General features: G+C 39.9%; 2 protein-coding genes across 9 annotated transcripts in view; one reads left to right on the top strand and one right to left on the bottom strand.

The window, feature by feature from the left end:
- Positions 1 to 66: 66 nt before the first annotated feature.
- RBM12B (RNA binding motif protein 12B) lies at positions 67 to 6455 on the bottom strand. Of its 3 annotated transcripts, none has more exons than XM_035124839.2 (3): positions 6100 to 6455; positions 3245 to 3294; positions 67 to 2723 (listed from the first exon to the last, which is right to left on the bottom strand). In XM_035124839.2, the coding sequence occupies exon 3, from the start codon at positions 2693 to 2695 to the stop codon at positions 368 to 370; it is 2328 nt and encodes a 775-aa protein (XP_034980730.1). In that variant the 5' UTR covers positions 2696 to 2723; positions 3245 to 3294; positions 6100 to 6455; the 3' UTR covers positions 67 to 367. The 3 variants fall into 3 exon arrangements, with proteins under 3 accessions (XP_034980730.1, XP_060133694.1, XP_034980728.1); XM_060277711.1 differs by having other exon boundaries at positions 67 to 2725; positions 3250 to 3294; XM_035124837.2 differs by having other exon boundaries at positions 67 to 3294.
- A 1004-nt stretch (positions 6456 to 7459) lies between these two features.
- TMEM67 (transmembrane protein 67) overlaps positions 7460 to 25888 on the top strand; it is a 32035-nt gene continuing 13606 nt past the window's right edge. For 5 of the 6 annotated variants that reach the window (XM_035125871.2, XM_035125869.2, XM_035125868.2 and 2 more), the window contains exons 1-18: positions 7460 to 7661; positions 8724 to 8812; positions 8928 to 9021; positions 10162 to 10261; positions 12561 to 12630; positions 13339 to 13413; positions 14519 to 14581; positions 14900 to 15054; positions 15140 to 15248; positions 16303 to 16389; positions 17434 to 17499; positions 19687 to 19846; positions 20834 to 20957; positions 21434 to 21539; positions 22712 to 22768; positions 22878 to 22976; positions 24967 to 25065; positions 25636 to 25722. In XM_035125871.2, the coding sequence (XP_034981762.2) occupies positions 7475 to 7661; positions 8724 to 8812; positions 8928 to 9021; positions 10162 to 10261; positions 12561 to 12630; positions 13339 to 13413; positions 14519 to 14581; positions 14900 to 15054; positions 15140 to 15248; positions 16303 to 16389; positions 17434 to 17499; positions 19687 to 19846; positions 20834 to 20957; positions 21434 to 21539; positions 22712 to 22768; positions 22878 to 22976; positions 24967 to 25065; positions 25636 to 25722 (1827 nt within the window). In that variant the 5' untranslated portion in view covers positions 7460 to 7474. The remainder of the gene's footprint in view (positions 7662 to 8723; positions 8813 to 8927; positions 9022 to 10161; positions 10262 to 12560; positions 12631 to 13338; positions 13414 to 14518; positions 14582 to 14899; positions 15055 to 15139; positions 15249 to 16302; positions 16390 to 17433; positions 17500 to 19686; positions 19847 to 20833; positions 20958 to 21433; positions 21540 to 22711; positions 22769 to 22877; positions 22977 to 24966; positions 25066 to 25635; positions 25723 to 25888) is intronic. The other variant, XM_035125870.2, reaches the window with a different exon arrangement.

Below are 25888 nucleotides of genomic sequence, written 5' to 3'. Positions count from 1 at the left end.
TTTTATTAGGGCTGTCATATGCTAATGAATGTAAAAAAGCAGTATTACAAATTAACCATCCACATATTTCATTTAGGTACATTTATTTTAAAAGAAATGCTAAGCTGAAATAAGAAACATTCAATATGCCATTGAATGTTACAGACAAGAATCCAAAACTTGCATTCAACTTCTTATTTATATTCAGGAGTAACTAACAACCTATGCTTTCTAACAGATGCAACTGCACTGCATCAAACAGTTTTCATTTTAAAGCAGTTAACTATTTACAAATAGATGGATGTTTTGTCATCACTTTCCAAATAACAAAAACACAAATCTAGTTTTATTCTATTAATACTGCAAACATCTTCAGGCGTTTTCGCATCTACCCAAAAGTTAAACTAACCTTGCGCTTGCCAATTGGCCTGTCATTTAATTCATTAATAGCAGCCACTGCCTCGTTATAATTCATCATGGCAAGAATAGCTTCACCAGAAGACATTCCATATTCATTGCGGAGAATAGAAAGAGATTCTGGTATGATTTTATAACCATGGAAGAAATCCAGAATTTCATTAGGAGAAGCTTGAAACGGTATATTCTTTAATTTAATCAATGTGACACGATCTGAGCCACCACTAGAATTATAGTCAGGCCTAAAGTGCCCTTCTTGAAAACTACCAGGAATGCCATCACCAGGAGGCCCTCTTAAAAGATCAGATGAGGAGATAAAATCATCAGGCGGGTGTCTATAATTAGACAGGTGCTTTAAGTTCCCATGCAAAGAGGATCCTTGTGAACCACTGGGGTAAAAATGTTCACCCCTTTCATATGAACGGAGATTATCCTGTATCTTTTCATTTGATGTTGATGAAATATTAATACCAAACTCTTGCATTTGTTCCTCCGAAATACATCTTAGGAGTACCTCTGTTCCCAAAAACCGCCGGCGATTTAAGCTTTCAGCTTTACGGGCTTGTTCTTCAGTTCTGAAGTTGACCAATGCTTCCCCAAGTCCAATTCCTTTGTCATCATAAAGCAAATAAATGTCACTCTTATCAATATTAAATCCTGCAAAGAACTTCTGTACTTCAACATTTGTCACATCAAATGGAAAGTTTCTCACATATATGCAGGTCTTTAAGCCAGAATTTTCATCTCTATCACTTCTTTCATTTGCATGGTGCTGTCTTTCTGGTGGTATTTTTGCTTCAGAAGATCCAGTTAAGAACAGCAGCTTTTCTTTTGAAACTGGAAAGATGAATATTGGCTGGCCAAGCAGTTCCTCCTTGTGAAAGGTCAATATAAACTCATACACCTTGAATGATTCACACAGCACAATTGCATCTTTCGTCTTTGCTTCGCCTTCTGGCTTTAAAAATATAACAGGACTGGCAGTCACACCTGGATGCCCAAAGAACTTTATCAAATCTTTCTTCTCAACAGTAGGTAGGAGATTTTTAATGAGTATATAATATTCTCTGTTTTGAGAATGAGATATGGGTGAATGAGACTGTGTCGTAAACTTCTGCGGTGGAGACCTTGAACGGGTGCGCATCATAAACCTCCGTTGTGGAGACCTTGACCAGGTGCGTGCCATAACCCTCTGTGGTGGTGACCTTGACCGCGTGCGTGTCCTTACCCTCCGTGGTGACCTTGACCGCGTGTGTGTCCTTACCCTCCGCGGTGACCTTGACCGCGTGCGTGTCCTTACCCTCCGTGGTGACCTTGACCGAGGGCGTGCCTTAACTCTCCCTGGAGACCTTGAATGGGCACGTGACAAATCCCTCCCTGCAGGAGACCTTGAATGGGCATGTGATGTAATCCTCCCTGCAGGAGACCTTGAATGAGTGTGTGCCATAACCCTCTCTGGAGACCTTGAACAGGTGCGTTTTCTTGAGGACAAATAGTCTGGCTCTCTTCGTGAATGCTCTCTGCTTGAAGAAAATGTTTCCTTATCCAAATGATGACTGAAATGTTTGGTACTGAAAGGACCACCAATCTCTCCACCAAACTTAATCCATGTTCCTTTACCAGAGGTTCGTACGATAATAAATCTTGAACCCATATACTCTCTATCACGTTGAAGCCCTTCTGTGGCATCGCTTAATGTTGCAAATTTTACCACAGCCTCTCCATTATTTTTACCATTAACTTTTCTCATGGCTATTCCCTCCACTTGTAATCCAGAGAAGAAATTGCGTACATCATCTTCTGTTGCAGAATAAGGCATACCACGTATAAATAGGTACAAACTTGGAAATGCCTCTTTCTTAGGCTGATTATAGTTTGGTTCCAAAATATCTGTATCACTGTTTCGAGATCCATTTGAACGGAACTCATTCTCCAATGGATCCATAGATTTATTAATTCCTTTATTAATGGCTGCAACTAAATTTGAAAGATTGCCAATTCCAGATGCGCCTGAGTTAATGGAACCTACCCGTCTTTTCCTACTAAGTTCTATTATAGTCTGCATTTCTGTCTTGCTGCTAAGAAAGAACTCTATACGTGAATCCTTGATAAATCCTCCAGAATAGCTCATTGCTTGTCGTGCATCTTCATCTGTTGAAAATATAATGAAGGCTTCCCCCTTTTCTCCTCCAATGATATGTACACCTCCATCAGGAATACTCAATCCTGAGAAGAAGCGGCGAATATCTGCAGAACCCGCAACAACAGGAAGCCCCTGTAAACGGATGACTACCGCCATTCTGAGCTCAGCCCACAGCAATAATCACCTGTGGACAAAAAGGTATATGTGATAGCAAGCCTTTAGTACACTGGAAAAGTTAAGTGCTACAAAATAAAAAAGAACACCTTCATCTGGAATAACAAACCTATTTTAGTGTGAAAGTTTACACACTATTCAATCTGAAATTCCGCACTGTTCCACCAGCGTTCCCCATTTTAAAAGCAACAATATCAAACATCACTCTTCTTACAATCTATAATAAGACATATCAAACCTTTCACGGAATATATTCTAGACAACTGTGGTACCATGTTCTTGCCATCCAATAGCAAAAGCCAAGAAAGATATGTGATCAAAAATGTCTCACAACTCTCTAGCAACTTACACAGAATCTATTTTCAGAGATTTATGTCCTATCAGTAGAACAGCCCACCTCATAATGAATCAAATTTCAGTCATCCTTGCCCTATGATCAAGATATTGAATTGCGCATCTTTTCCAGTCACAAGCCTGGGAGGGAAAAAACCACCATCTCAGACAAAAGAAGCCTTAAGCTTTGAAGCTTACCTTTTTTTTTCCCTTTAGAAGACCTGATAAAGTCTGTGAAATCAATTTAACTGTGGAAAGAAAATGAAACATTATTAATGGTCAAGAAGCAGGTTTGCATACTATGCTGTGTTACTGTGGTATATTCATAATCATGGTCAACATTAGCCAATAAGAAATCAAGATTGGTATTCTTATGTTTAAAATATTTCCCAGTCCAGAGGCAGAAAAATCAGAAATAACCAATCTCAACTGAACAACCTTTTGGTCAGTGTATCCATTTAAAACAGATTGCAACAAGTGAAGAAAATAGTTCGAAATCAGTCTTCAAAAGATCCACAGACAATTGGGTGGAAGAACCCAAACATTTCACTGCCTGTAGTTATATAAAACTGAAGTCCCACACAAAAATAGGAGTCGGCTGTTGTTCTTAAATTCTTTTCAGAAGACGGTGGCAAGATGTTCGCCTGTACTGTAGTTTAATTCGTTGTTGTAAAGATGACCATTTTGGAAGAAAAATCCAAAAATTAGGTAAATTTGGGAAAATATACTGCTTATGCTCATTCCAATTTCACCACAAATGCTTGTCGTTCAACAACAAATCCAGAATACAATATACTCTATGATATCGCTTTAGAGCACTAAAACATCACGAAAGTTAAGGCACTCAAATGTACTGACTACACTCATAAAACATTTTCATGGCACTTTCCAAGCCCATCTTTTTACAAATTCCGTAAAATACATAAATATGAAGCCACAGAAAACTGGGTAGCCCAATCCTATGCAGGATTAACCGGAGGTCCCACTGAGTTCAATGAAGCCTACTCAAAAATAAATGTCCGGATGATCACAATCACAGTGTCAAAATAGAATATTCTCTAGCATATACAGGAACAATGCAAGAACCCAATTTATCTATAACTGATCCACACGACCAATAAAGCAAACTATGAAATCTTATTTGCTTTAAACTTTATTTCAGTGAAGTACTTAGAAAAGGCCTACTTTCTTTCACCCCAAAGATCATAGACCACCAATCTGGAAGTTTCTAACAAGAGCTTTTTGAGAAGTCTGAATACAGGTAGTTCTCTAAAAGCACTATCAATATCATACTGAAACCAATGGCAGTATTCTAATCAATAGGGATTAATAACATCTCATTACTCAAAAGGCTAATATCAAACATTTTTCTTATATAATGTTATTGTTGGGAAGCAAGAACAAGGACATAAGAATAGCCTACTGACTCAGGCCATCTGGTCCAGCATCCTGTTCTCACAGTGGCTAACCAGATGTCCTTGCAAGCAGGGCATCAGTGCCATAGCACTCTAACAATGCTAGAAAACCAGCTACAAATGTTCTAAATACTCCTGGGTAACTCAAGATCTTCCACCAACACCATGGATAAAATCTACCATGTCCAACAAAGAATTGAATCTATTTTATTTGTTTATGGGGATTTTTTAAAAGACAACTATAAATTCTTTTTCAGTCCCAGCAGAGACCTCCAAAGCAAGTTGACAAAAATCTTCACCGCAAGGCAAGTTTTTACTTCTAGAGCCCCATTCCCCAACAATAACAAAAAATGAAACAAATATTAACAATTTACTGTAGCAACTCTTGGTTATCAGGTGTGGACAAGGCATATAAAGATTTAGATGAGTAAATAAAATTTAAATGAGGGACTAAAGATATGGAACACAAAATAAATGGTTTAATATATAAAAGAACCATCAAAAAACAACTAGGGAAAATGGAGAAGTTACAAAGTATTTTGTATATCCACAGAATAGTTATTCCCAATTAAAAAAACACATAAGTGTACTTTACTCCTATGCATTCCTTGCTCAGAAAGAAGCAAACACAAAACACGAATATAGATTCCTATTAAAACAGGCACTTCTAACACCTAAACAGGCACTTCTAACACCTATCCTTAAACTGTTCATGATAATTATGTTACTGGAGTACTGCAGTGTCTAGGCTATTCCTTCCCAGAATCTGGTGCACGATAGAACTCCGGGACATCCTGACAGAGCAAAAATATACTTTGGTACAGAGTATGTGAAGTGCAGAGAAGGCACACCATCCTAAGCAAGTGGCATTCTTCCTTTTTCTCCACATAAATGCTGGCTAGGATAAATCACACCACCACAGAACAATTCTTGGGCAGCCATCAAGAACTATTTGTTAAAACAAGCTGTGAATGCGGTCGGCATCTCCTTAGTCCTGCGTGGTTCTCCCATACCAGTTCCTGTACATTCCAATACACTTCCAGGGACGCCAGCGGCAGAAAGGTCCAGTGGGTTCCAAGGGATTCCTATTAACCAACCATCCGAGTACGCGTGGGAGAACAATAAATTCTGTGGCTAGGAGGCCAAAAAAGTAAAAGAAAAACCAAAATCAAAAACCATGATGACCGTCACCGGGTATGAACTGGAATCACCAACCGCATCAGTCACTCCTAAGTTGGAGCTGTAATTCGTCCCCACGCCGGAAGGAATTCCGTCCACACAAAAGAACGGTGTTCGTTTGAAGGAAACATCGTTTTGTCACCGCGCCTACTACGCCGGAGTGGGGAAGACATAGGCGCGGCCTCCCCCTACAAGCAGCCACCAGGCTCTCCCCGTCACCGCCTACCCGCGCACCACTGATACCTTTAAGTTATCACCCACCGAGGTATCACTAGGCCCCTTTTACCACAAAGGAGTAAGGGGCAGGAGGTGTTTCTGCAGCTTAGGAGACTCACTACCGAGAACAGCCAGGCAGCTTACCCGCGTGCCAACACATATACACGTCTACACATACGTGCACGCACACGCGTGTGTACACACACACACACACACACGAGACCACCCTTTAGCGCTACTAACCAGGTCCGTGTGGGGCGAATGGACCCGGAGAGCGCCCAGGCTCCGCGACTTCCCTCCACAGAGGGAAGGAAACAGCGCAACCGCTTTGTTTTTCTGCTGCGGAAAAACTCGCCAGACCCAGCGGAGCGGCCTCTTCCGTACGGCCTCCTGGCCCACGCGCCTCGTCACGGCCAGCCCGACTACACCAGCTGATACACGCGCGGTACTCGCTCGAATCCAGCAGCAACAGCGCTACTCTCCCCTCGCTCTGCCTCACAGAGGGAGAGGCCCAACTGCAAGAAACAAAATGGCAGCCGCCCTCCTTCCCTTTCTCCCTCAGAGAGCAGCTAGGACGGGAGCCGAGAGGGGAGGGAATGGTTCTGCTGCGCACGCGCACAAAGAGTCACCCGGAAGCCGCCCAGCAACCAGTACGCATGCGTCTGTTGCTGTACAGGAAACTCGAGGCTTCACCAATCATTTTGCTTTGTCTGTTAGCATGGCACATGAGCGGAAGAAGTAAGTGGGGAATCCAAGTTTTTGCGCACAGTGCAGTTTCGATGGAAATAAATTCGAGTGTGGAAATACAGCAGCTGATTTTTTTTCGTGTCTTCATTTCCACCTCTAGTTCAGAAATCAATCTGTGCCCTTTTTGTCTCCTGCCAATTTTCGTTTAACTGCAGATAAGATAAAAACTTCGCGGAGTTTTTTCCTGTCTGAAATCGAATGGAAAATAGGAGTTGGGGTTGGCTATTCCGGTTTCTTAGTGTTTGTCCAAAAAGAATTGCTGGTTGTCTAAATTTTTGGTGTTCTATCATCACCATTGGCAGTAGCTCCTAACAGCAGTCTTATACGGTAATTAATCTGTGCCTTATGTGGCACCTACACAATAATCTCAAAGGGACTTCACTACCAAATAAATGCACTTATTCCCTGGTATGAACGAAACACCCATCTTCCTTGATTTGGAATTTGCAACCCTACGCTTTAACTGAGGAAAAAACCCTACTGAATTTGAGGCGGGTTTCTTCTGCGTAGAGACATACTTAGTCTTTCCCCGTAGAAAAACCGTTTACTGTATTGATTTGATGTAAAAGTAAGAGTGAGCGCAAAACAGGAAAAAACTGACTTGCGAAAGGCCAACTTCCTCCCTTTATATTTGTCGAGGAAATTTTAGGCAGATCCGAGTATTCGGTCAACTAAGGCTGTAATCCTAACCCTGATTACTTTGGGAGCAAATCCCGTTGAATTCAACAGGGCACCTATTGGGGAAATGGTTATGATTTGCGCACTCTACTATTTTTGGTCTGCCTGGCGTCCCGTAGCTGCAGCTCCGAGACGCGAGAGCCTATTGGCTGGGCCTCAGAGGAAGGCGGCCGAGACCTCGGTCTCGGTAGCCATGGCTACGGCGAGGCGTTGGGTTTGCGCGGCCTTCTTCTTACTCCCGTTCGGCGCGGGACTGTCGGGAGGCCAGGGCTTCTTCCTCCCTCTGCACCGGCCCCAGGGCTGCGGTGGGACGCAGTACTTTGACATCGCCAGCTTGAGTTGCGGGCAGTGCGGGGCCTCGCAGAGGAAAAGCTCTCGGGGTGAGGCGAGCTGGGCGAGCGCGCCTAGGAAGGGCCGCCTGGCGAGGAGCCAGCGCCTCGGGAAGGCCCACGGGAGGGCTCCTTCCCCCGCTTATATCAAAACCTCGTTTCTTTCCACTTCAGTCATACTCCCGAGTACATCAGCCGACCCATTGAAATCCATGGCGTTCTCATTGATTTGAATGGGCCTGCTGCGGGTATAGCTAACGTTGCGTATTGCCCTATGCCTCCCTCCCTCTAATGTTTCGATTCAAATGGAGCTACAACGAAGAAATCGTTAAAGGCCAAGTGAAATAAACCGCAAGGTTCCAACCCCCAAAATACCCAAACATCTTATGTAGTTACAGTACAACAGAACGCAACTGTGTATGAAGTGGGTCTATCTAAAGGGGTTTTCCTCAACTGGTGAAGTGATGCGATTTATTCCAGGGCAGTTGATAAAGCATTTTAGAGAAGTGAGGCCTCTACAGAGAAGGCTTTTTCATGAATGCCTATTTGGTCTTGGTTTTGGACATGTAAGGAGGGCCTTTCCTGACATCTTCACAAGAGCTAAAGAACTCTGGGCTCAAGAATTTGTTTTTAGAATCACAGCTGATTTTGCTATCCTTTGACAGAAAAATCCACAGATCATGACCCAATCTTCCTTCATTTCATCAGTCCAATTAGGATGGGGGGAGAGTAATTTTGTTGTTGCTATTGTAAAACTATTGGGAGTACAAAAAAACCCAAGTGATCTACCAGTAGACTCTGATATGACACCTTGCTGTAAGGTGTGGCTGCTTCTGTCACTTGCTTGTGTATTGTGATTTATATAGCATTGTCAGTGTGCATGGTTAGGTTGAAAGAGTGACAGGTCCAGGGTCAGTCAGTAAATTTCACAGCTGACAATAGGATTTGAATCCAAGTTTCCCGAAGCAGAGTCCATTACTAGCCATCAAACCACACAGAAGTGTCAGTGGAGATGGGGGCTTTTAGGATATATTTCAGAGAGGTAACCTTGTTAGAGCAAATTGGATTGCAGTTTGCAGCAACTGAAATAACAAGTTATTGTGTTTGTTTCAGGTACATCATGCACTTGTCTAGCAGGATTCAAGTTAGTTTCTGATAACGGTGGATCTTCTATAACTTGTGAAAAATGTCCAGAAAGCACGGTAATGTTATACTTGCAATAAAATCTAAACAGTTTTTTACTGCAAACAATGTATAGAGGTACTATATAGTTATAATGCAGTGAAATTTAAAATATTTTAATATGTTTTTTCTTAGAGTGGAGTTACCCAAGATGGATGGGATTGCATTACTTGTCCTAAAGGCTTAACTAGTGAAGGAAAATGTAAATGCCCTGTTAATGAGATTTTGGGTAAGAATTCTATGAAGTTGTTCATTGTGTTAAAATATTTGATTTCTCTAGCAGATGAAGCAGTACTGAATATTTTTGTGGATTGTACCTAATATTTAAAGTCCATGAATGGAAAGAGCTTCAATTAATGGAAAGAGAGTTGTGGACTTAAGAGAGTTGCACACCAAGGCTGTGTACACACCATACATTTAAAGTACATTATGTCCCCAAAAGAATCGTGGGAACTGTAGTTTACCCATCACCAAGTTACAGTTCTCAGCACCTTTAACAAACTATAGTTCTCAAGATTCAGGATGGGGAAAGTCATGTGCTTAAAATGTATGATGCATACGGAGCCTCAGAAAGGGTCCTTTTATTCATGGGATGAAAAGATTGGATACAATACTATATGTTTGATTTTCTGTCTTAAGAAAGTAACAAAAATATATTAGTCTTTTCACCCACCCAACATCAAATACTATGCTGCATTTGAGGAAGGTAGTTTTTGCAGCTATTCTACTATGGGCTTCTCAACTAAAACCATGAGGTCAATAAGTCAGTAACAGAATGATAATAACAGAGACAAAAAATGAACATATAAACTAATTAACTTGCTTTATACTGTCAGATGATGTGTCTGTCTAACTTGGCATTGTCTCCTCTGACTAGCTTTACAAGACTTCAGGTTGAGGTCTTTCCCTGCTACCTTAGATGCTTTAATTCAGGAGTGAGGAACAGGATCCAGTCAGTAGGCTAGATCTTGACCTCTCCCACACCTGTGGGTCATTTTGACAGGTTTCTACAGCATAGTTGTTATGATTAAGAGACCCATCCATGTGTAAAAAGCACTTCCAAGTAGCTGGTTTTCTAACTGCATTATGTCACATGGAGTTTTACTCCAGAGAGTTCCGAAAGATTTTGGAATGATTTTTCAGTATCCACCAGAGTCTATGGAAGGAAGAGCAGTCCTAGAAGCCCAAGCATATGTGCAGAACACTGAAAAACCCTTTGGATCACAGTAAAGTTTTAAATTTGTAACGTGTGCATTAGGCAACTGAATTTTCCAGCTATTTTCTGAAACTTTGCATTTGTACATGGTTATTCACATATAGAGCCTATATGCCATGTTACTATATGTGTTCATATTCTCTTCTTACTTAGTGGAAAGAGACACCAATGGTGCATTGTTGGCAGATGCATTATGTGTTCAATGTGATGGAAAAGGGAAGTCATTTGCTACTTCAAATGCGTTAAATAACCTGTAAGTATTCTTTTTGTTGAAGACTTGCTTTGGGAGAAGGGGTTGTTGATTTACAGTCGTACCTCAGGTTACGAACACCTCGGTTTGCGAACAGTTCGGGTTACGAACTGCGCAACCCCGGAAGTGTTTTCGCCGCGTGCGCAGAAGCGGCACGCGCGGTCTGCGCATGCGCAAAGCGCGAAAATCGCGGTCTGCGCATGCGCAAAATGGCGCTTTGCGCAGCATTCGGGTTACGAACTTTTCGGGTTACGAACTGCGATGCGGAACGGATCGCGTTCGTGACCCGAGGTATTACTGTATTCTTTTATTCATGCACAAATATATGAAACTGGAAGTAAGTCCAGTTGATATGAATTTGCAAAATGTTGCAGGAATACAGTTGTATGCAGTGCTTTTTTCTATTAAAAAAAAAGTTTAGGGGTACTCTCATTTTCCTACTAATATTGAAATACTGTCCCTCAATGAGGCCAAACTTAGATTCAAAAAATGTTTAGGGGTATGCATCCCCCCCCCAGAAAAAAATACTGGCTGTATGCAATATTATCCAAGTAACATTCCATGCATGCAGCCTTACCTTCATCTCCCCATGCACCCCAAAATCCATTTCACAGAGCCCACCAACCCTTTTGGAGCAGACTTTGAAGGGGGGGAAGGAAGTTCCGTTGTGCAAGTAGAATGCTGCTCTCTGAAGCGCTCCCATGTTTAAAAGAAAAATGGAATCAGATCAGATACATTTTCAGCTTCATACGTCATAGTTTAAATGTCAGGTCTGTGTGGTGGCCCTTCTTGCCTCCTTTCAACATATAGCAGTTTCCTTCAATATTTTTAGACTTAGGACCCACCTTTAACACAAGCATGTACGTTGGGATCAGTCTTTTAACTATATATTTGCCTGCTGGTGTTATCTACTTTAGGCTGGGTTGCAATCCAGTACGTAGTGGGCTCTTACTCATTGGTTGAAGACCAATGCTTTAAAGCACAGTTCCCTATTACAGTCACGGTTGTCCTTCTCATGTAGTTTATATGTCAACTTTGCCAACTCCGCATAACTCATCAATTTTTCTTGCCATTGTTCTTTCGTTGGGATTTCCTCATTCTTTCATCTTGTGCTAACAAGACTCTTGCTGCTGTTGTAGCATACATATATAAGTTCTTTATTTCCTTGGCAGGTCTTGTCCTAGGATCCTTAACAAAAATGCTTCTGTTTTTTTTACAAGTGTCATTTTGAACATCCTTTTCAATTCATTATATATCATCTCCCAGAATTTTTTGACTTCTCTACATTCCCACCACATATGATATAAAGTACCTTCTTTTTCTTTGCATTTCCAACATATGTTTGACCTGGTTTTGTACATTTTTGCCACTTTTACTGGTGTAATATTCCATCTGTACAGTGGTGCCTCGCTAGACGAATTTAATTCGTTCCACGGGTCCTTTCTTATAACAAAAAATTCATCGAGTGAATTCCATAGGAATGTATTGATTTTTTTTTTGCCCATAGGAACGCATTAATTGAATTTCAATGCATTCCTATGGGAAACCACGATTCGCTAGACGAATTTTTCGTAAAACGAATTTGTCTAGCGAGGCAACCTCCGCTAGAAAAAACCTTTCGTTAAGCGGAAATTTCGTTAAGCAGGGCATTTGTTAAGCGAGGCACCACTGTACATCATTTTCATGTAATTTTCCTTCGAAAGAGAACAATCTGTAAATTTCTAATCTACCTTCCACAATTTCCCCCAATCCTCAAATTGTATATTATGTCCTATATCTTGCGCCCATTTGATCATAACCGATTTGACCTCCTTGTTTTTCATTTCCCATTCTAACAGAATGCTGTATGCTTTCTTCAGTAGTTTCACATTTTCTTCTATCACCTCCTTTTGGAATCTAGAAATTGTATAACTAAACCCTTTTTTATCCTCCTTAAACATCTCATTTAATTGTCTGTAATGCAACCAACTCTGAAAATGATCTTTAATTTCTTCATGGTCTTTTAATTTCCATTTTCCTACTTGGTCTTTCAATAAATCTCTATATGTAGGCCACTTTCCCTTTTTGCCAAGTGGTTTGAGTAACGAAGCTTCTATTGGTGATAACCACTAGGGTGGGTTAAATCCCACACTCTCATTAATGATTTCCTAATGATATGGTTATAGAATCCTTTATGTACTTTTCCTTTCCCATACCATAAGTATGCATACCATCCATATCTATTGTCATGTCCTTCCAAATCTAATGCTTCTTCCTTTTCCAGTTTTATCCAGTCCCTAATTCTATTTTTTTATCTTTTTAGGTGTGTAAGATGTGAACCAACATTCATCAGTGTAAACAAGTCATGTAGCTGTTCTGAGCCCAATATTTTAGTAAGTATAATAGGACATCTTTGGGAGAAGAAAAGCTAAGAAAATAACCCATACACAAATCTGGAGTCCCTAAGACAGTTGGATGGTGTCTTGTATGCCTCCTTCCTGCAACTCCTGCAGCCAAGCTGGTGCCACATGCATTACTCTGCTTTCCTTTGGACCACATAAATGAGGTCAAGCGGGGGATCCTGGGCACCCCGGGATCTCACTGCTCAGCCATGCACCCCAGGTGAGGTCACCGGTGCTGCTAACACAGCAAAAACAATGCAAGAGGCAGCAGTTAAGAGTTACCAGTCTCTGCAGCCACAGCGGGCACTTCGATTCTGCAGTGATTTGACTTTGCCCCCAGAGGTGTGCTGCATTGTTCCTTGAGACGGATGCCAACAAAATAATAGGACAATATAGGAGAAGCAGTATGAGCTATATCCCACAGTGGGAGGTTTGCTCATGTAAGCTACCTTCCCTGTCATCACATCCCAGGTCCCCTGCCCCTCAAGAAATGCTATGTCACAGCACTGCAGTAGGGGGAGGACATGGAAAAGCCCCATTATGCAAATGGAATTCTGCTCGCCTAACTCTGGATTCATGCATCTTTCCATTTGTGATAAAGCTATTCTAGATCCAAGCCTCTGTCTTTATAAGTAGATATTTACATAATTTGATTCTTTATATATATATATATATATATATATATATATATCTTTTCAGACAGGAGGTTTATGCTTCAGGAGTACTGGGAATTACCCCCCAAAAGGAATTGCAACAGTACGCTTTGGAAAGCTAGTAAGTCTTAATAATAATCATTTTGTTTGCATGCTGCCACAGAATGTTTGCAGACATTCAAGGTGACACATTTACACTTAAAATGAGCGCGCACACACACACACATATTCAGCAACAGTAGAAATACATCAATCAGTGCAAAAATATAACTACATCATAGTGCAAAAATATAACTACATCATAGATATAAGAGCATAAGACTAAACCCTCATGGAGGAGTCGCGCACAAGAGCATTCTCCCTCCTGTGGTTTCCAGCAGCTGATATTCAGAAGCATTACTGCATGCCAAATGTATCCACACTATGTTAGTATGAAGGACAATTCAATAAAACTATATCCAAACAACAATATGCAATGCAATAAATAAATAAATAATCAAGTTTACATATTATTTCAAAAATTGGTTAATCTAACAATATAATTAAGCAAATAATTATTTTTAATTCATTATTTATCCCCCTTTTATTGTGCTCCTTATCTAACAGTTGCAAAACATATATGAGAGCCAGTGTAGTGTAGTGGTTAGAATGTCAGACTAGGGCCTGTAAGACCAGGGTTCAAATGCACACATTTTCTCTAAAGCTCACTGAGAGACATTAGGCTAGTCACTGCCTCTTAGCCTAACCTACCACACAGGGTTATTGTGGGGATTAAGTGAGGAGGGGGAGAACCAGTGCTTTCCCCCCAGTGGATACTCAAGGGTATGCTGTACCAGCACCTGGGGGGTGTTTGGGGGGTTAAAAAGTGTGGCACTTACTGTAGCAACTTCATGGTGAGTACCAGCACTTATTTTTCTAGGGGGGAAAGCACTGGGGAGAATCATGTACAACACGGAGCTCCCTGGAGAAAACAATGGGATACAAATGCAATAAAACATATAATACAACTCCTAGAAATGTTTACAGAAGCACCTTACAGAAGCACTTAGCAACATATTACTCCAAAAGCAGAATAAAGTTTCTGGTATCCATGACAGTTCAATTCTCCCACAACAACAGTAGCATTCAAAAGAGAGCACAAGACTCTATGAAGCTATGTCCTGCTATTTTACCTTGAACCAAAACAATTTGCTGTAACCATTTTGACTTTCTGGTCTTATTTATAGGGCATCACCTTGATATCAGCATGGTTTTCAAAAAACCTACAAGCGTCAGCAGCTGCTTGCTGGGTAAGCTGTGAAGGTTTTTCTCTTTCAACAGGATTACTGATAGGTAAACTAATACACATAGTTTATTATTTTGGGATTCCATGGATAATCTGTGTATTGAAACCTGGTTGCAGTTTTCCCTGGTGGTTAGAGGTATTTAAAGAGTGTAGAAGTGTAAAGTGTGCTGCAGAATGCCTCTTCTCAGTGTTACTTAAAACTTCTCAAAGCATTTTTAAAAAAACCTTAAAAGAGCCAGAAATGGTATTCTAAGATGATATTTTCAGTTTTAAAATATCTTTACAATCTTGTAATAATTATCATTGGCTTATCTCCTTGCAGCTGTACTCCAACCTTACATCTTGCCAAACGCTTGGAAATATGTGTGTGATGAACATGAATAGTTTGAGCTCTGCCAGCACAGATGCATGTGGTCTATTTCAGTATGTTTTTGCAAATACTGCTGGACTTGGTACTGTTCATTCCATATCATTTTGGTATGTGGCATTTGCTACTCATAGATAGATAGATAGATATTCTAGAAATTAATAGTTGCAACAAACATCATTTAACTGTTTGCAGGAGACAGAACCTTCCATGGCTATACTATGGTGACCAGCCAGGATTAGCATCACAGGTTCTTGACACAACCCAGTTTCCTGCTAGTTTCACTTTTAAAGGAACAAACAAAGTAAGTTACATTTAAAATATAAAAAAAATACTTTGAGTCTAGGTTTATTCTTCATGTGAATCAGTTTTGACGGGATTGCACAGGTTGCCAGTTTCCCCCAGAATTTTAATGTGTTCCTTGTAATTGAGGCAGCAGTCTTCTACTCCAGAAGTGGGTAGCCTGCAGACCAAACAGAGAAAGAAAGATCTGGGCCTCTGGCCAGAAAATATTCCCCACCTCTGCTCTACTCCAGGAGTGATTAACTACGTTGGTCTGGATGGCTGGATCATTCCTTAGCAAAAGGACTTGCATTTGGAACGATATACATTTGGTGCCAAATGCAAGCCCCACAGAGATTGGTTCTGCTCCACTGAGGCTAGCATTCAGCACTAAATTTAAACAGTGGCAAATGCAAGTCCAGTTGCTAAGCAACAGTAAAAAGCATTTGTATGCTTCTGATTGTTCCTTGGCAACCACAACTTTACCTGGACTGTCTTCCCAGCCAAGCTGATCTTTTACTTAGGCAAAGAAGTTGAATTCTCTTCAAGCACTTTATTACTGAGTTTATGCACAGCAGCTCAGCTAGTAGTTAACAGGAAGCAGGGCTTGCAGACAGGTTGATAACCAACTGATGGTTATATGTTGTATATAACTGTAATGTAACTCTGAAATGATTGTTAATTTCTAGACCAAACAAGTAGCATGTACTCCATATTATTTGTTTTGCTGAAGCAGTTTTATTATACACTTTAGGAACGTGTTGGGGCCTGGTTTATTATACAAAATTCAGCTTTCATTTCACTGATAAGTTTTTGTTAAAATATGGACTTTGTTCCCCACAATAGTTTGAGAACAACAAACTAACTTTTCACACTTGCATGGTATTGTGTGTATTATATAATGCAGCTACCTGGTAAAGCAGGAGATTTACATTTGGTATCTAAATTTCTTTGGCAAAATTGTAGTGGAGGAAGTGCAATGCTAATAATTTTTTAATTTTGTTTCATCTGTGCTGTAAGAAATGTCTAAAATATAAAATCTCAGTTTTTAAAGGCACTTTTATCTTTGTTGACAGAATATAAAGTTGCAGTTTATTGCTGCTTCATATGATGCAGGGGGAAATTTTCTTAAATGGCAGTATTTAGAAGGTGGTGTTTTGCAGGTAAGCTTCTGTTTGTTATTTATGATACATCATGGATTAAATTTAGAGCCATGAACCAAATGAGGAAAAGAATGAACACATCATTTCAAAGCATCTAGTATTTAGTACAGGGGTCAGCAATCTTTTTCAGCCGTGGGCTGGATTATATTTTTTTTCGGGGGGGGAATGGAACAAATTCCTATGCCCCACAAATAACTCAGAGATGCATTTTAAATAAAAGGACACATTGTACTGATACAGTACACCCTGATTCCTGGACCATCCGCAGGCCAGATTGAGAAGGTGATTGGGCCGCATCTGGCCCCCGGGCCTTAGGTTGCCTACCCCTGATTTAGTACCGGTATATCTCTATTTTCTATGACCTCATAGATTGTAAATATGTTGGTCAGCAAAGAGGGGGGGGGAAATGGCTCAGTTCAATGCTGACCATGGTTCTAATGAACATGCAGAGATCTACCTGAGCTGGATCTGGCTTGTTACTTCCATGTCTGGAGAAATTTTGTGTACGTAGACTCTGCTATTGAAGTGAATTTGACAGTTTGTGCTCATACCGAGTTCTGAATATTCATTGGAGCCCTATGTGCTGCCCAGAGTCACTGAATAGAGGGCACTTTGGTTATCTTTTTTTTCATTCTCTGCAAGTGTTCTGTTCACGTTTTACACTACCTGTTTGCTTTTATTCATCATTTACATATTATGTTAGCAGAGGGAGCTGAAGTGACTAATGTTATTTCTTTTTCCCCATCCACATACTGTATGGCATAGTTCGACCTGCCTGTCCTGAGAGGTTATTTCTGAAATGTTTGAAAGCTTAATTTGCTTTGGTGGAATGTGAAAAAAGCAAAGTTGGCTTTTAAAGGACCAGCTACTGTTACAATATTTATTCTGTTACTTTTAAAGCTTATGTTTACCTTTTATTAAAAAGTGATAAATGCTGCAGTTCGTGTTTTGTTGGGGGCTGGGGGCTGGGGGGGGGTAGTAGGTATGTGAAGACTGCACTAAAATATGCCAAATGTTTGATGATTATATATTTTTTAACTGCAGCTTTGCCCAGATACGCTAACTAAACTGAATGCTGCTTTCATTTTTGGGACAACTTATCAACAAAAAGTAAGAGTAATTTAAAACAGTATTAAATATGTTCATGCAAGCTGGAGAAGGTGCAGAAAAGGGCAAGCAAAAAGATTGGGGACGGGTGCCATTCCCCTGCAAGGAAAAGTTACAGCACTAGAGCTTTAAACTAATAATAATAATAATAATAATAATAATAATAATAATAATAATAATAATAATTTATTATTTATACCCCACCCATCTGGCTGGGTTTCCCCAGCCACTCTGGGCGGCTTCCAACCAAATATTAAAAACAGTACAGCATCAAACATTAAAAACTTCCTCAAACATTAAAAACAATGCAGGTAGGGGTAGGAGCAACATGATCAAGGCTCAAAAGAATGCACTGTGTCGAGAAAGTACATAGAAGTTTTTCTCTTTCTCTCATATACAGTCATACCTTGGCTTACAGATGCTTTGGGTTGCGTGTTTTCGGGTTGCGCACCGCGCCGAACGCAGAAATACTGGAACAGGTGACTTCCAGGTTTCGGCACTCGCTCATGCGCAGAAGCTCAAAATCGCACTATGCGCAGAAGCGCCGAATCGGGACCGGCGCGTGCGCAGATGCAGTGCTGCAGGTTGCGAACGCTGTGGGTTGCAAACGTGCCTCCCACAAGGACCACGTTCTCAACCCAAGCGTCCACTGTACTAGAATCATGGGTCACCTAATGAAGTGGAATGTTGGGAAATTCCAGACAGGTAAAAAGAAAGTACTTCACAGAGCTCATAGTGAAACTATTAAATGCATTACTGCGAGAGCAGTACATGTGAAAAGGATCTAGGAGTCTTGGTAGACCACAAACTTGACATGAGTCAACAGTGTGATGCAGCAGCTAAAAAAGCCAATGCAATTCTGGGCTACATCAATAGGAGTATAGCATCTAGATCAAGGGAAGTAATAGTACCACTGCATTCTGCTCTGGTCAGATCTCACCTGGAGTACATCTGCTCTGGTCAGATCTCACCTGCACATTATTGTATCCTTTGCAAACCAAGTATTTAGCAGCTTTCAAAGATACACTTTACTAGATGACTGTTGCAAAATTTATGTTTCTGTGAGATATGCCTCTCCAGTGCAATTTCTTCCACATAGTATGTGGAATATAGTATGCTGCATCAATAGGAGTATAGCATCTAGATCTAGGGAAGTACCACTATATTCTGCTCTGGTCAGACCTCACCTGGAGTACTGTGTCCAGTTCTGGGCACCACAGTTCAAGAAGGATACTGACAAGCTGGAACGTGTCCAGAGGAGGGCAACCAAAATGGTCAAAGGCCTGGAAACGATGTCTTATGAGGAACGGCTTAGGGAGCTGGGTATATTTAGCCTGGAGAAGAGAAGGTTAAGGGGTGATATGATGGCCATCTTCAAATATATAAAAGGATGTCATATAGAGGAAGGAGAAAGGTTGTTTTCTGCTGCTCCAGAGAAGCGGACACGGAGCAATGGATTCAAACCACAAGAAAGAAGATTCCACCTAAACATTAGGAAGAACTTCCTGACAGTCAGAGCTGTTCGGCAGTGGAATTTGCTACCAAGGAGTGTGGTGGAGTCTCCTTCTTTGGAGGTCTTTAAGCAGAGGCTTGACAGCCGTGTGTCAGGAATGCTTTGATGGTGTTTCCTGCTTGGCAGGGGGTTGGACTGGATGGCCCTTGTGGGCTCTTCCAACTTATGATTATATGATTCATTGATTCATTGAGAAGAAGGCTTTTATACTAGTTATGATGGCTAGATCATACCTCCAGGCTCAGAGACATTTTTTCTGTGAATACTGGTTGCTGGGGAATAAAAGCAACAGAAGGCTATTTACCCTCAAGCCTAGCTTGTGGGCACCTCATAGAAATCTGGTTGGCCACTGTGGGAAACGATACACTGCCCTAGTTAAACCATCGGTTTAACCCAGCAGTGCTCTTCTTGCATACTCAAGAGGAGAAATGCAGCTACTTTTCAAGTCTGATACTCTGCTCTGCAACATAAATTTTGATGCAGATTGAATCATTTCTCTGTACGGTCGCTAGAAAGTAATTGCACATTCTATACTATACATTCTGTGAAAGGGTAGAATTTATTAAGAATTCCAGGGGACCAATTTGCAGCTTCTGAGTTTTTCAGGGATTTTATTGGAACAGTGAAGATGCATATTTTATTCTAGTTCATTTTACTTTTATGTTCTTTTTCTACAGTGTACGATATCGGTTTCCAAAATTTTGAAGGATTATTCTAATCCTATATTTTATGATGTGTTCCTTGAATATTATGATGAAGAAGATGGACAACAGTACCTTTGGGCAGTACCAGTGTTAAACTTAAATCTTCAGTATAATGAAATGTTTGTGAACCAAGGTAAGAACATTCAGGCTCTATTCTCAGTGAGTTTAGATTATATACATTCTGTTACATGCAATAATTCTAGTTTTTTGGCAACGTATTGTTTCACTGTGTCTGTAATTATATTTGTGATGTAATATCACACAAGTCTTCTTTCGTAAACAGTCACCTTGTTTGAACATAATGTGGCAAAGTCACAAACCATTTTTCTCCCGAGGACAGCAGTTCATTGTAATGCCTGTTGACAATTGGTGGTACCAGAGCCAAGCAACATTCTTTGTTGCTCCCCATAATCTTACAAAAGAAAGTGTGGTGGTGGTGATCTAACGAGAGAGAGAGAGTGCTGGGTGGGAATAATCTTAACTTTAGTACTACATGAAGAAGCCTCGGGTTCCCCTCTCTTCCAGTGCAGCACTGAAAATAAGCTTTCACTTCTGATTTCAGTTAACTGCGATTTACTGTTGCCTGTGAACTCTAAACTATTTTTTTAAAGAAGCCAGCTTCATGAACCACTGCTTTAAATTGATAGTTTCATTAAAGCATAGTTAAAATTAACCACAGTTTGTCCAATTTTATCATGGCCTCAGCAGAGGAAGGATGGGGGGAGGCACACAATTCTGAGGCTCATTCACGTAACGTTACACCATACTTTAGTGTTATGTCCAAACAAGTTCGTTGACTTCAAGGAGAATTTGAAATGTAGTTTATATGAAGAGGTCGTTGATTTTGAAATGAGAGTCAGAATTTTGATAGATCATTCTTATTGTAGCTTTCCCTGAATTAGAAGCATGAATTAGAAGCATGACATAGTAAATCTGCATCTGAAAACAAGGAAATGTTCATTTTTCTCTGAAAATTTACTTGCCCTAGTTTCTTTAATACTTATCATTTTCACATGTTAATGTTTTTAAAGCATATTTCATTATTTCTTCATTACACTGTTACTGTTCTATAGTAAAATTTTCTGTTTTGAAATTTTAATTTAAAAAAATTTTTTTAAAGGTAGCAATATGAACAATTGGCTTTTGACACGTCGAATGTTTTTAGTGGATACTTTAAGTGGACAAGAAAATGACGTAGGAAACCAGCCAAGAATAATCAGAATTGCTAGTGAAATAACAATAAGGTGAGATCACATGACAAGATACTACCAGCTATAGCTTCCCAATTATAAATTTGATATTACCATGATTTACTTATAATTTACTTGTTATCATTATTTACCTTATTTGTTGTGAGAAAAGATTTAATAAATTTTGCAAGGCACTTAGCATACTAACAATGCAATCCTGCATGTGTTGGCTCAGAACTAATGTGCTTTTAAAATTTAATGGCATCTTGCGTCTTTGGGAGTGGAAGACAATTTAAAAGGAAAACCCATTCTGCACATATGGTTCACTGCAGAAAATCAACAGTTCTTTTACTGTAAGGCAGACTAAAATTAATTAAATTTTTGACTCCATGTATGCACATTGCAGTTGATTATTATAACCATTGTTAAAATTAAGTTTTATTTATCAGAGATCTGGGTTTTTGTTTAGTGTCTAATTTCTCCTCTCCTTTTATTTCCTTCTTAACATTGTGTTGTGTATATTTCTGCAGTATTCGTCTTGTGCCTAACACTCAGACAGGAGCCATTTATCCCCCTCTGATTACAATTGCGTACAGTGACGTTCTGGTTCAGAATCCCAGTGCTGAGAATGTGGTGGTGAGTTCCTATGTAGCTCCAGCAATTACTTGAATTTCCCTGGCATCATTCAACAGTAACTCAGTCAATCAGTCAAAAATTGTATAGGTGAGGTACATAATGCCAAATAATTGAATAATGAACAGTATTTACGAACTAGCAAAAATGATACAGCCATAATGGTTCAGATTTCACATTTTAAATTAGCAGCAAAATTGGGCATGTTTTTAAAAGTGTCAGAAAATACTGAATAAAAATAAGCCCTTCCTTCTTGTACACTGCCTGCCTGATGACTGTCCAAAAGGCAGCTTACTTAACAAAGAGATTATTCTTAGGTAAAAGATTTTAACTTCTGAATGGTTGCAAGCACACAAATCTATCCCCAAAGAGCAAAAGGATAATTAAAACAGGATGAACGCATCTAGCTAATTTTATCTAAAAGGTTTCCTGCTGGCTAAAAATCTGGTAGGGAGCTTGAAATTCTTCAGATCTTCCTGGGTGCCACCTCTCTATCTCTCCAGGCTACCCTGTTTCTTATATCTCAATCCACAAACAAACCAAACATCAAGAAAGCACACTTCTGTCTTAATTCCCTCTGCAAGTCAGACTGCCTGAAATCCATACTTTTAATGCCTCCTGAAGTAAATACCTGCCAGTCAATGTTGGCATTAGGAAGCAAATTAACTCCATAATTCTCAAACCAAATTATCTACAACTTATGCAAAGTTCACTTACTGGGTATTGGCATAAGTGATCTGTTGTAGTACATTCCAGTTCCCAGATAGAATTCTGTATGTAGACCATAGATATCGGCAGGCATTTCCAACACTATATTCATTCCTTGGTTAAAAAGAATTTCATACAATTGCAGGCAATTTTCATGCAAAGCTAGTATTTCTGTTGTCGATGACTATGTTATTCATTCCTTTCAGCAACATTCATGGTTTCTACCGGAAAAGCTATGCAACCACAGCTTTTCTTAATGCAATTCTCCCTTTTTTCATGCTTTCATGCCATCAAATTCTTGTGCCAAAACTTTTTAAAGTGTTCAACACATTGAATTAGCAACCCTTAACTTAACATTCTGTTTTACTTACTTATATTTTATGTATTGTAATGTAATGCAGCATGAAATGTGGCATTCAGGATAGAATGATTTATTGGAGTGTTAATGGAATTGTTTCACTGTTCAGGTTTCCTTCTCAGTCAACTATGAAATGAACCAGTCGGAGGCTCGCATTCAGACTGATGTAAGTTTTCTCTCCTCATCAAATGTTAATTCCTTTACTGTATGCTTGCTGATTTCTGTACAAAATGCAGCAGAAGCATAACTCTTGATTTATTTATCTTTTCCTGCAGATAGCTCTAGGTGTTTTGGGTGGCCTGGCAGTTCTATGGTCCCTTCTCAAGACAGCTGGCTGGAAGAGACGTATAGGGAGCCCCATGATTGACCTACAGGTATAAACGATTGGGAATCCTAGCAGATAATACTTTTTACACATATGCACGCTTTGTATCTAAGATCTCATAAACACACACATGGTGTGTTTAAGTGCTGATGACGATATAATGATATAACTTCACACTCTTCCGATCCATTGTCCTGAACATTTGGGAAGGGCTGCAGAAAGCAAGCAGATATTTGCCTCATCTGATATGACTTGTGGGTTAGGATCAGATCTTTTCACATCTTCCTTCACAGCCACCTTCCACATGCTTCATTAAGTTATAATATTTACAGTTTTATATCAGTTTGGAGGTATCCAAAGTTCTTCATGTACATAACCCCAGTAATCTTTACAATTTTTGTAAATTGGCCATTATTATTATTCCTATATAGTGGATGGGGAGGGCAAAGGTTAGTTAAATCCTAGCGTGTTAATGACTGAGGACTTAAATAGTACACACACTTAACCACTATACTACACCATACCAACTGTTGCTGGATATGTTTCCGATCATAGGTCTTCTGTGCCTTTCATGTCTCCTGTTGAGGAAAGCATCAGAGTAGATACTGGGGTTTAACTTGGGTAAATAGATCTAGGGAGATGTTGGAAGAATATGGCTGTTATATGGTCCGAGTATCTGGTTTGAACCCCTGAGAATCATTACAGATCATGATCATTGAGGGTTTCAGTGAAATGTGGAAGGAGACCAACTAGAAAACAACTTGTTGCCAACAAAAGTCGGGATTGTGAACCAGAAAGATGGTCGCATCTTAGTAAGTTGTATGAAGGAGAGATCAATGAAGCCAAAGTTGCAAATAGTCTAAGGAAGCAGAGACTGGCAAGTGGGGAGTAATAGACCACAGAAATCTGCCTTTTGCCAAGTCAGTCCCTCTTGGTCAATATTGTTACTCTAAGTGGCAGCAGCTTCCCAGGGTTTGAGACCAGAGTTTTTCCCAGTCTTACCTGGAGGTGCTGGGAATCAATTCTGGGGCTTTCTGCATGCAGTTTGTTCTCTGCTTCTGACTTCCAGCCCTCCCCCAGGCTAAATGTAGGCTAGGAGGAAAGAAAAGCTAAGAAGCACAAAATGGGAGCCTGAGCCAAAAACACTGAACCCAACCTTCAAGCTTTTACCTTTTAGTCTTTTTGTGATTGTAAGCTGTTCTAAACTGTTTTAGTTGTTGTTTTTTAAATTGTTGTAATCTGCCCTGGATCTTTAGGGTGAAGTGCAGGCAATAAATTAAAATAATAATAGTAATAGTAGAAGGGTTCAGTCAGGGATAACTAAGTACGGTAGGTCTGGTGGGTCAGGGAAGGCTGAGTCTTCTGCTACTGAAGATCTGCTGTATTGGTGGCTTATGGAAATAAATAGTTAGGCACTGGATCCATAGCACTTGTTTATGATGCTTACACATATCAAGATGACAGGGAAAATCCGGACTTCCTTTGTCTTACTATTGTTATAACTATGAAGTGATGGCTGCAGAGCATCCTTGGAATTCAAAACAAATGAAAAATAATTGTATTATTCTTTAGCTGCTCCTCTTTTTATTTGATGGTTGCCTTTATAAAAAGAGACTACACAGAGTCTTTTCATTTCAGGGGGTGATTTTTTTTTAAGGCTATAGCTAACAGCATTTTCCAATTAAAGATTAATTATCAGCTGTTAATTTTTTTGAAGCAGCACCTCTGCCTATCCCGGCAAGTTGCCAGTGTGACTCAGTTCACTGAAGGATTACTGGAGGTGATGAAATCCACATGGCCAGTGTAGCAGTATATCTGTGCATCACATTGGCTCATTGCACAAAAGCTCCAGGAAGAAAGTGTGGGGTAACTGTTGTCTTCTAAACACAGTTCCAAAGTCAGATGCCTCCCCATTTTCTGAATCACTGCATAAAGTTATACAGGTGTAGAGACCCTGTGTAAGAATAGCATTTCTGTCTGTCTCTGTTGGGACACATTTCTGTCATTGCACCTAACACATTTGTACTCTGATGTTGTAGACAGTTCTGAAGTTCTTGTTATTCTACTCTGGAGACCTTGCAAATGTTTTCTTCATCATCTCAGTGGGAACAGGGATATATTGGCTTATATTTTTCAAAGTAAGTTTCATCATATTGTGTTTCTTTAAAGATAAATAAACATTTGTGCACATATAAATGTTAGATGTGACATCTAAATGTTTGTGTGTTTTGTTTTCCCTTTTTGCTTTTCTCACCAGACCATTGAGGCAAGTTGTACCTGTAAAATATTCTCTGTATTTGTCCTTTATACTTTACCTCTTCCTCTAACTTTAAATGTGCATGCTGTAGTAAATATAGCTACAGTGTATTCCTGCGTATAAGACTACTTTTTAACCCAGGAAAATCTTCTCAAAAGTCGGGGGTCGTCTTATACGCTGGGTCGTATTTCTTATATGGCGAGTATATCTCAAACTCTATATTTTAACTGGAAAAGTTGGGGGTCGTCTTATACGCCCAGTCGTCTTATACGCCGGAATATACGGGTAGTTATTTTTTAAAAAATGCTCCAAATCCTAATTTCCATCCAGCTCTGGTAACTTTGGCAAAAGCATTCACTATTTTAAATTCAGTTGTAGAAATTGTATGATATGATTAAATATACATGTAGTTACAGCTTGTTTGATTTAATGAAGACCCTTCACTCCACAGGCACAGCAGTATGTCTCCGTTCTCTTACCATTACCAAGTCAAGAAGACAATTTTGTTTCTTACATTGGATGTGCTTTTACTCTTAAGGTAAGCAGTAGGGCCATGCTCTGGATTTGTCTGAGCCCTGAGCAAAAACTGGCTTGTTCAGAGGGACTAAGGCATCAGGTGAGTCAGATACAGAGAAGCCTCTTGCTGTTAAGCAGAGGTACCAATACTTCTTGATGCAGGGCACTCTTTTGCAAGTGAATTCTCT

Source organism: Zootoca vivipara, chromosome 8 (genome assembly GCF_963506605.1).
Source record: "Zootoca vivipara chromosome 8, rZooViv1.1, whole genome shotgun sequence".
Classification (NCBI taxonomy): domain Eukaryota; kingdom Metazoa; phylum Chordata; class Lepidosauria; order Squamata; family Lacertidae; genus Zootoca; species Zootoca vivipara.
This window is presented reverse-complemented; position numbering and strand designations above follow the sequence as displayed.

Excerpts from the sequence above, each read along its gene's own strand:
- RBM12B (XM_035124837.2), bottom strand. The coding sequence starts at position 2,695 with ATGGCGGTAGTCATCCGTTTACAGGGGCTTCCTGTTGTTGCGGGTTCT.